This window comes from Coregonus clupeaformis, chromosome 30 (genome assembly GCF_020615455.1).
Source record: "Coregonus clupeaformis isolate EN_2021a chromosome 30, ASM2061545v1, whole genome shotgun sequence".
Classification (NCBI taxonomy): domain Eukaryota; kingdom Metazoa; phylum Chordata; class Actinopteri; order Salmoniformes; family Salmonidae; genus Coregonus; species Coregonus clupeaformis.
The window spans coordinates 13556265-13566863 of NC_059221.1; the positions used below are offsets into that span (position 1 = coordinate 13556265).

Sequence of the window (10599 nt, forward strand, 5' to 3'; positions counted from 1 at the left end):
ATGTACTATTGTTTGTACAGATGAACGTGGTACCTTCAGGCATTTGGAAATTGCTTCCAAGGATGAACCAGACTTGTGGAGGTCTACAATTTATTTTTCTGAGGTCTTGGTTGATTTCTTTTGATTTTCCCATGATGTCAAGTAAAGAGGCACTGAGTTTGAAGTTAGGCCTTGAAATACATCCACAGGTACACCTCCAATTGACTCAAATTATGTCAATTAGCCTATCAGAAGCTTCTAAAGCCATGACATCGTTTTCTGGAATTTTCCAAGCTGTTTAAAGGCACAGTCTCAACTTAGTGTATGTCAACTTCTGACCCACTGGAATTGTGATACAGTGAATTATAAGTGAAATAATCTGTCTGTAAACAATTGTTGGAAAAATTACTTGTGTCATGCATAAAGTAGATGTCCTAACCGACTTGCCAAAACTGTAGTTTGTTAACAAGAAATGTGTGGAGTGGTTGAAAAACGAGTTTTAATGACTCCAACCTAAGTGTATGTAAACTTCCGACTTCAACTGTTGCTACCAATCATTGCAATATCATAAACTGATGTAGAGTAGAGGAGAAGGCACACTGCTGCATTATAAATGATGCTGAGTGCTCGTTAGAACAGTGTTGGGTTTCTACGGTCATTAATCATTAACGCTAGAATCCTTAGTTGCTAAATCCATTTTTGGACTTGTAAATTAATGATATACACTGAGTATACCAAGCATTAGGGAACACCTTCAACAGTTTGTGTGTTTATCAAGAATGGTCCCCCCCCCACTCCCTTTTGCCTTCACAGCAGCCTCAATTTGTCGGGGGATGGACTCTGGGCATGGACTCCTGTAACTCAACACAGCCAGGGAGGAGAGGGCTGGAGGGGCACAGGCCCCTTATCTCCTCCTGTGAACATAACACCTGACCACACAAAGGTGGTACACCTTTTCCCAGCAAACCCACCTGGTTACTGGCAGTACCACAACTAGCCAGCACTCTGCTCATGTGTTCAAACTACCAGTGTACTGTAGCTACCAGAGAGATATCAAATGTTTTATTTGATTAACTACTTTCTCTGAGTTTGTAACTAACATTTCTGACTGAACAGTACAGTGGTTTGGCTCATATGTACTAAATGTATTATTAAATTTGTCTTATCCTTCCAGGACAATGGCGCTAGTTTAGCACATGGTTTTTAAAAGCATTTTTGGATGAGGCAGTGTTCCCCTTTGAGCAACTTTTACTATGTAATTTAAAACATATCTCTTTGGTTCTCCCTCCGCATTGAATTGTAATGACCTTTAAATAAGGCAGGTATACAGGCTGGATTGATGGTACACGCCTGGTATCTTCTAACGCACCAGAGGAGAATGAATGCCTATCTGATGAACCTTCACCCCTGGTCTCAGCTGTCTAGCTCACCACATCCTCACACTTTAATCAGCATGTTGAACAACAACATCAATATATACAGTACTAAGAAGAACAGGTTGTAGTTTGCAGTCGGTGTGTGTGTGTTTGTGTGTGTGTGTGTGTGTGTGGGTGGGTGCATGTGTGCTCATGTGCACGTGTGTTATTTTTCTCCATTGACCTTTAAAATTGGAGTTATCCATCTTTTAACTTGGCTGGAATTGGAACAGCCTGATCAATTTGGGATCCGATTCTGTATTCTGGAGGCTGGGAATCAATGGGATATGTCTCCTGAAACTTGTTTGAAACATGAAAAGCTGAGTTGAGTTTTAGGGGGAAACCATAGGATTTCCTGTTTTCTAGAGCTGGGAATCAAGTTAAAATTCTGTATAATACCCTCAAAAACACAAATGCATGGGTATTACAATGCATAAACAATCAAAACATTCATGTTAAAAGCACTAGTGAAATCCATTGCAATATGTACATTTAGGATGCATAAATCAATGGGAATGTATTCTAAAACATACCGACTGCTGAGACCAGGTTGAACTCAGTTTTAGGGGGAAACCAACCATAGGAGTGACTGTGGTGAATAAGCAGGAAGCGTACTGAAATGATGCATTGAAATGAAGGCTCTTAACAGCATAGCTCGACTCCAACCCATAGAGGATCATGAAATCCCCTATTACAATCGCTCTCACCTCCTCTCCTCCCTCTCCTCCCTCCTTCTCTCTTTAGCCTAACATAAACCACATGCAGGACGCTATGGGTTCAACTTCAATGCTATTCCACGAGACATGGTCTGACGCCAGCACTCTTCCATCGGCGTGCTGACATACTGTGATGGTGTGTGTGTGTGTGTGTGTGTGTGTGTGTGTGTGTGTGTGCTATGTGGTGTCATTTTCAAGAACAACGCTAGAGGGTAAAGTTCAGCTTTACAATCACGCCCTCTCTTCTTCCTCTGCTCTGATGTTGCTAGTGGTTAGAGCGTTGGGCCAGTAACCCAAAGGTCGCTAGTTTGAATACCCGAGCAAACAAGGTGAAAAATCTGTCGAGGTGCCCTTGAGCAAGGCACTTAACCCTAATTTGCTCTAGGGGCGTCGTACTACTATGGCTGACCCTGTAAAACAAAACATTTCACTGCATCTATCAGGTTTATGTGACAATACATTTTAATTTTTTTATGAAATCGCCCCTCCTGGCCTTAAACACCACTCACCTATCGCCCCACACACCACTCACCCGTCAACCTGCTCTTTGATGCAGCCACACTTTTTGCTCAAGATTGACTTTGAAATTGGACGTCTATCCATATCCTGACAACGTTGGGAAATGTGTTTAAAATGGCCACTAGGGGCAACAGTGAGCGCTGTTACCATCAGGTAGGCTTGGGTTTTACTAGGGCGTTGTGGACGGGAATGGTGGATGGATGTAATCCTATGACTTTGGATCAGAAGGAGGTGTGTTCGATCCCAGATTTTTGGTTTTAACACCATCCCAAACCATAACCCTTACCTTAACCATTCAGGATAACGCTAAACTTAACCCTTAGCTTCAACATTTGAGGTTTGGAGAAATGGAATGATACAGAGCAGCAGGAGCAACCCTTGGTGTCAAAAACACTTAGAAATGTGATGTTTGGAGCAACTTCAAAATTTGACGTTTGGAGAACCGTGGATAAACGTCTAATTCTGCAGTGAGACCGTGAGAGCTTGTTGAGGAGGAGGATGAGTAATCCTAAAAAGGAAATTGAGCAGTTATAGTCAATATTTGTGTACTTCCCAAAAATAGTCCACTCTAGCCCCTTTAAGACTCCTAATCCGCAGGGCTTTCTGTCCCGACCGACTCCCCTCCCCCACCTGCTGCCTGCAGCCACGTCCTGTGGTCGGTGGTTGTGTGTGTGTGTCCTGTGGTGGCAGTAGTGGCAGTGGTGGTGGTGGTGGTGGTGGTGGCAGTGGTGGTGGTGGTGAAAGAGGGAGGGCAGGGTTTGGTGCCCCAACTGAGGAGGGCCTGTGGGGCGGAGAGCAGAATTCTGAAATGCTCCCCACCCACCCAAATTTTATGGCTTTATGGAACACCACCAAGTGCATTGTCGGGTGAATAGCAAAGGCATTGCAGCATGGGAGTGGCTGACCAGAAACATGTGTGTGCTAGCTGTACGTGTGTGGGAGAGAGAGAGAGATTAAGTGTGTGTATGTGTGTGGGAGGAATAATGTGTGCACTAGCATGAGTGTGTGTGTTTTGTGTTTTGTGTTTGCAATGTTTTCCGTGGCACCCCTTTTCAAAACAAACTTGTGCCACTTTTTCCCCCTGCACCATCTCATTCTCAGCCAAAAACAACAGGTGAAAAAACATCCATCCACTGCCAGGGGAGTATCTGTTTCTCATTTCTCTCTCCTCTTCTTTTCTCTGAAACATTTTAATAAGATGAGACCAGGGGTGAGTGCCCTATGGGCCCTGGCCAAAAGTAGTGCACTATAAAGTGAATAGGGTGCCATTTGGGACACAATCCACATCACTGAGAGGAAATGTCTAACACTTCAGAAGACCAAACATTTCTGTTTCTGTTACAGTTCTGTCCCCAGACATTCATATATTAACTATATACTGTATATGCCATGTGTATATATACTAGTATATATACATCACTGGTTCTGTCCCTGGATCCCAGCCTGCTTCGTCAAATCCTCCCTATGGGTTATTGCTGTAGTAAAGATTAAAAGGAAGGAACCGTTCACAATTACAAGGTCATACTGAATACTAAAATACTTCCCTATAGCAGACCAGTGTTTTTCTTTTGGAGTCCTTTACTTTAGTGAGATAAAATGGGGTTTGTGTGCTCTTTGAACCAGCCAGTGGGTTGTAGTTGAAGGGGCCTCTGGCTTAAAAGGAAACATTTGGATTTGACTTTGCTTCACCGCATAGACACTTGAACGGCATCGTCGAAGTCTATTGTAAACATGTTATCGTTTCAGTTACATGCTTTTAGTCTTTTTTGTTTTGTCAACACTGCATTTTATTTGACAATGATTTCCCCTTGTGTTTCCTCTTTATAGACGAACCACGCCCTCTACCACCACAGTTTAATGGGGGACCTCTCCTGGCCCCGCCTGGGCCCCTGCCTCCCCTCTCCATCTCTCCCCCCTCTGTGTGTCCCATGCTGACCGCCCCCACCCTCACCCCTCCTCCTCTGCTCCCCCAATCCTCTGACTCTCCCCTGGCTTTCGGCACCACCAACCCAGACCAGAGTGGTGGTCCAGTGGCCCCTGTGGCTCCCGGGGCCCCAGCCGGCCCAGAGACAGAGGAGGACAAAGCCAAGAAGCTCCTCTACTGCTCACTCTGCAAAGTAGCCGTCAACTCCCTCTCACAGCTTGAGGCTCACAACAAAGGTACATCAATTTACGTATGGACAGTGACCATCTTCAGGTTACTAATCTCGGAGAGGACACTTCCCAGTCCTCTGAATAGTCAGTACTTAATGGAGAATTCCTTGCCAACAGACCTGGGCTAATATAGTGTTTGTTTTCGTTCAAATACCTTGAGAGTTTGAGATTTAGCCTGTGTAGAGTGCCAGATGAAAAACTCAGATCGGCTCTCCTCTACCGATAAACCTGGCCTGCATCACCCTCATCAACACCACCATTTTGATTTAAAGTTCAAACACAAATGAGGGTGCTTCTATAACAAAAGTATCCCCAATGGTTTTACTGTAGTGTCTGGGTAGTGTATTTCTCCTCTCTTCCTTCCTGTTTCTACACGTCCTCTATCTCCCAGCCAGTCCAGTTACAGTACAAACACGCCTTGATAATAATTATATAAAGTTATTGAGTCTCCCACTCAAACGCTCATGATTTATCTTGTGATAGTGTAAGTAGATGCAGCAGAAAGCTGGTATCTGTTGCTCCAGGCATTCAGCCTGAATAGGAAGTGGAGAAAGTCCCGTTAATGCTGGTAGAGGAGGCCCTCTTAATGCTCCACCACTGGAGGAGTTTCTTTAAGCCTGTAAAACCACAAAGCTGTTATGAGGCCAGACCTGGGTTCAAATAGTATTTGTTTTCTGTCAACTCCATTTGGCCTCAACCTTCCACTCAGTCTCAGTGGCTTTGTTTTTAATTGGGGAAGCTGTTAACTTAACCTCACTCCCTCTGTGTTCTGATTCATGTCAGACACATGTCACACACACACCAGTCCCTACACATCACCATTACCACGCCACAGCAGTAAGACAGTGTTGTTGTTAGGAGAATGGGAATAGCCTTGGACTACCAGCCAGCCAGACATGATAATACACATCAATGAAAAGCTTAATGTAGATTATGTGTCCACCAATGGAAAAATAATCACTGACATCATTAGAGTAACCTCTGGAAAGCTTTTTGTAATAGATGTTTGATTGAGCCCTAGGGGCAGGAGATTAAGGGATAAAATAAGATTGTTAGTTGATTGTGTAAACTCCGTCTCTTCTCTTCTTACAGTATACATGTGCACAAAAGCACTAATTAAATATGTATATGCAAACTCCCACAAAGATAATTTACGCCACACAGACAGATATAAAACAAACAGAGATAAACAAAGACACTCAGACGTGTGTGATATCGACAGTGCCTGCAGTTCAATCTGGGCAGAGTAACAGCCCAAATTAACTCACAATCTGGAAGCAATATCTCTCTTTCCCTAAATAATACTCTGAAACATTACAGAGTCAAAAATGAAAGCACATGTTACACAGACAGAGAGACAGACAGAGAGACAGACAGTGTGACTAGCAGTGCTATGAACATTACATAAAGAAAGGGAGCGATCAAGGTTATGGATGGGTGTGTATTCAACCGTAATCATAAGTTTATACAACGGTTTCCTTTCTGTGTTTTGTCTATTTTCATGTTTAGAAACTTCTCCTGTCTGTTTGTGTAGTGTTTTAGTTAATTGTAAATGTAAGTCAAGCTCGACTCGCAGAGCACAAGTGAAAAACACCCTGAAGTGGTTCATCCATTGTCGGCCCAGAATAGAACAAAGGCAGCAACAAAGTGCACATTTTTGGCCACAAGTTAAATCAGTCATTCCAGACCTCCCTCCTCCTCCTTCTTCCTCCCCCTCCTCCCCCCTCCTCCCCCACTCCCCATGTTCTCCTGCTGTAACCTCTAACTCACTTCTCAAAGCTCAAGGATTTGATAGAACAAGTCAAAGAGTGCGCCCCAAATGGCACCCTTTCCCCTATATGGTGCTCTACTTTTGACCAGGGCCCATAGGGAATAGGGTGCCATTTGGGACGCATGTAAACCTCTCAGTCAGACAGAGTGCAACCAGACTGCTTGGGGGTTTGGGACTGGGGGAGGAGCGGGGAGGTTGCCGGGGGAGGAAGGAGTGGAGGCAGGGGCGGCAGAGGGTAGGACATGACTGGAATTTTTCAGCCAAGAACAAAACATGCAATTAATTATAGGAACTATTTTGGCATAAAGTCATCAGTGCTGTCTGTCTGTGTAATCCAAACCATTCAAAAAATGTGAACACTCATATTTCTGCTCATGAGAGGCAGCTCACAGAACATACTGCACTATGCTCTTCCATTCTTTCATGACCAAAACCAGTTGACCTGGCTACGGACGAGTTGACTTCAATTTATAGATGTTGTTCCAGACAGTTGACCCCTGTAAGACATTATTACTACCATCCATATGACCTCTCAGTAAAGCTAACACTAACCCAGAACATTGAATTAGCTACCGTAAGAGAACAGAGAGATCTACAGATGTGTTTCAGTTCGGTGCCAATGTCAATGCTAACAATGCAGAGATCCTGAAAAACACAATGTTATGTTGCTTCCATAACTAACACTAATGTAAGACGATAGCATTACCTTATCACTGTGGCCCTCTAGTGGTGAATATATCACACTACACCTCCCTCTCCCAGTCCCATTCCACTAACCGTACGTGCTGCGATAGACATGATGATGATACATTCCAGAGAGTCCATTAGGCTAGCTCTCTCATATCCTGATATTTGTCACTGTCATATTCTCCTTCACCACATGCTGTTCTGTGGTATGAGGGAAAGGATTCCAGATATACTTAGGTGATGAGCTCTGGCAATTGAGATGGGGTTAGCATGAGCCATATAACAGTTCAGCATAGTGTACATGTTAGTGTTGGGGGGATGTCATCCTGGACTAAAGACTGATGGTTTGTGTGTGTGTGAATGATTGAATGCATTTTTATTTTGGTGTCTTGACCAATCCCTTACGGGATCGTTAGACACCATTTTCTTTAAGTAAATTAAAGAAAACTTGTGTGTGTGTGTGTAGGTACCAAACACAAAACTATCCTGGAGGCTCGCAGTGGGCTGGGTCCCATTAAGGCGTACCCTCGGCTGGGACCCAAACTCCCGGGGGAGCTGGGAGGGGGGCCGCTGGACCCCAACACTCAGGAACGCACCTTCCACTGTGAGATCTGCAACGTGCGGGTCAACTCCGAACTGCAGCTCAAACAGGTGAGAGAGATGGAAAGAAAGGGGGACATCATACTGTATCTTTTATTTTCAGATGCACATCTTCCCTTTATTTTCTCTTAATCTCTTAACTAGAAACTACTGGTTTTGTTAACCTATTATTTTTACCCTATATATTGCAGTTAGGCTCCCTAGTCCGGAGCCAGTTCAAATTTGCTAACCCCTTCCTTGTAAGCTCCACCATTACCCTGATTATACCTATTCAGACCCTTCAGATCTGCAGATGTTGAAGGGTTAGGGCCTAGGGGAAGGGGTAGGGGTAGGGGTAGGGAGTAGATTGGGACCGGCTGTTAGAGAACTCCAAAGGTCAGAGTTCAACTCTACCTGTCTGTCTGGCTGCTGTCAAACACTGCTCCCTGTATGTCTGTCTCTCTCTCTCTCCTAATCTCTCTCTCTCTCCCTCTCTCTCTCTCTCTCTCTCTCTCGCTCTCTCTCTCTCTCTCTCTCTCTCTCTCTCTCTCTCTCTCTCTCTCTCTCTCTCTCTCTCTCTCTCTCTCTCTCTCTCTCTCTCTCTCTCTCTCTCTCTCTCTCTCTCTCTCTCTCTCTCTCTCTCTCTCTCTCTCTCTCTCTCTCTCTCTTGCTCTCCCTGCAGCACATATCTAGTCGAAGGCACCGGGACGGAGTGGCAGGGAAACCCAATCCACTCCTCAGCCGACACAAGAAGCACAGGGGAGCTGACCTCACGGTAACTTTTCACCTCTACGACCACTATCGTGCGAGGGCTAGATCAGATTAACAATTAGCGAGTTTAAGTGGATCAGCCTGAGCAAGGCTGGGTAGTAATTTGGGATGCAAGGGGATTGGTAGATCAGTGATTCTGTGTAGTTCAAACTGCAATGTTGTCTATCTCAAACACGCTCAAAGTTAATTAACGAGAGGAGGTTTGGCTGTCTTCTGAGTAGTCACTACTTAATGGTAAAGTAGATTCAGAGGAGGCTGGTGGGAGGAGTTATAGAATAAACACATGGAAACAACCCTACATGGAGCCCATCCTCCTACAGCTCCTCCCACGAGCCTCCTCTGAGTAAATTCCTTACCAAAGTGCTGAAGCTCCATTTTGTAGCTTGCTGGAAAGTTTGATTAGAAACCTCTATGTTATGAGATCAAAGAGGTCCAAACTGAAATGGTATTTCTATATTGTTCCCCTGAATCCCTTTACATGTGTTCACCTTCTGCCACTAAACTTTTCATCCGTCTCGCCCTCCCTCTCTTTCTCCCTCACTCTCTGCCTCTCTCTCCCCTCAGTCCTCTCTGACCTTCTCTAAGGATCTCTCCAAATGTTTGGGGGCTGGGCTCTTGCCCAGTCCCCTGGCGGTTGCTGCGGCGATGGCCGCCGCCGCTTCCTCGAACCACCAATTGGCTCAGCTTCGTGCCGCAGCGTCTTCCGTCCACCACCACCCGCATCACCACCACCACCACCTATTACAGGGCCCACCTCTCAGCCACGCCATCCTAAGACCCGCCCCCGGTCCCATGCGCACCTCCCACGGGCCAATCCTCTTCTCTCCTTACTGACTCCACCCCCTCAACCTCGGCCAGTCAGGAGCAGCCACTCCAAAAGCACACTGTGAAGAAATAATCAACATAAACAACAAACAGCAATTGATAGGGTAAACAAACAAATCATCGGTAAACAAATCAAACGTAAAAACATCTAGAGGAGAAGAAAAGAAAGGGAAGAGGGCGCCTGAAAGAAGGAGATGATTTTTCCTTTTTCCCTGACCTGAAACTCTCCCTCCATCTCATAGACTTGTGACTGTGAGTGATAGACCGATGGAGAGAGACAGAGAGCAATAGGAGGAGCGATACACAATATGCATTGGATGGACTGTTCATCTCTCACCTCCTCACCTCCCTCTCCCCCACACACTGTGAGATCCATCACTGCATATAGCTACAGAACAAACTGATGAGACTGATCACACACACACACACATATAAACACCCCTCCACTGCAGCTAACTGTTCCAGTGCAGTATGTGCTGGGCCACACTTCGTGTATGGTTTCCTCATCATTCTGGTCTAACGAGTACTTACTGTACTACTCACCTCCACCTCCTATGCACCTCCAAACAAAGAGAATAATGTTCCTATAGTATGTAAGGACAGTAGGCTAGCTGCTTTTCAGTGGTCTTCTTCTTCGCTAATATAAACGTGTTTAGCCGTGTTTAAGTATAGCAATACTCCCCGATACTGTCAATTCCTCTTCCCGCTCTCGTGGGCACAAACGAAACAGGCAACCTTGTTCCTCATTGTGGGTGACCCTTAGGTTCTCTTCCAATTGGTGGACCTATAGGTCCTTGATAGATTATTACTGTGGGTGACAACAGGATTGTGATGGTCGCATCTTGACGTGTGAAGCGTGGGGGTGGGGAAAAGGAGAAGAGAACAGGACTGTAAGGTGATTCTGAAAAAAGGTGCTATCTAGAACCTAAAAGGGTTCTTTGGCTGTCCCCGTAGAAGAACTCTTTGAATAACCCTTTTTGGTTCCAGGTAGAAGCCTTTTGGGTACCATGTAGAACCCTTTCCACAGAGGGTTCTACATGGAACCCAAAAGAGTTCCTATGGAATCAAACATATTTTATCCTATGGGTACAGCCGAAGAACCCCTTTGGAACCCTTTGTTCTAAGAGTGTAGGGTGATTGTGGGGGAGAGAAAGGAGAGCGGGGTAAGAGAGGAGAAGGGAAC

At 45.1% G+C, this 10599-nt stretch overlaps 1 protein-coding gene across 4 annotated transcripts in view; it reads left to right on the plus strand.

Annotated features, from left to right (window-relative positions):
* Positions 1-10393, plus strand: part of LOC121545870 (zinc finger protein 385A) — a 99727-nt gene extending 89334 nt beyond the window's left edge. For all 4 annotated transcript variants that reach the window (XM_045209448.1, XM_041856752.2, XM_045209449.1 and 1 more), the window contains 4 exons: positions 4457-4789; positions 7708-7892; positions 8503-8595; positions 9156-10393. In XM_045209448.1, coding sequence (XP_045065383.1) covers positions 4457-4789; positions 7708-7892; positions 8503-8595; positions 9156-9425 — 881 coding nt within the window. In that variant the 3' untranslated portion in view covers positions 9426-10393. The remainder of the gene's footprint in view (positions 1-4456; positions 4790-7707; positions 7893-8502; positions 8596-9155) is intronic.
* Positions 10394-10599: the final 206 nt, after the last annotated feature.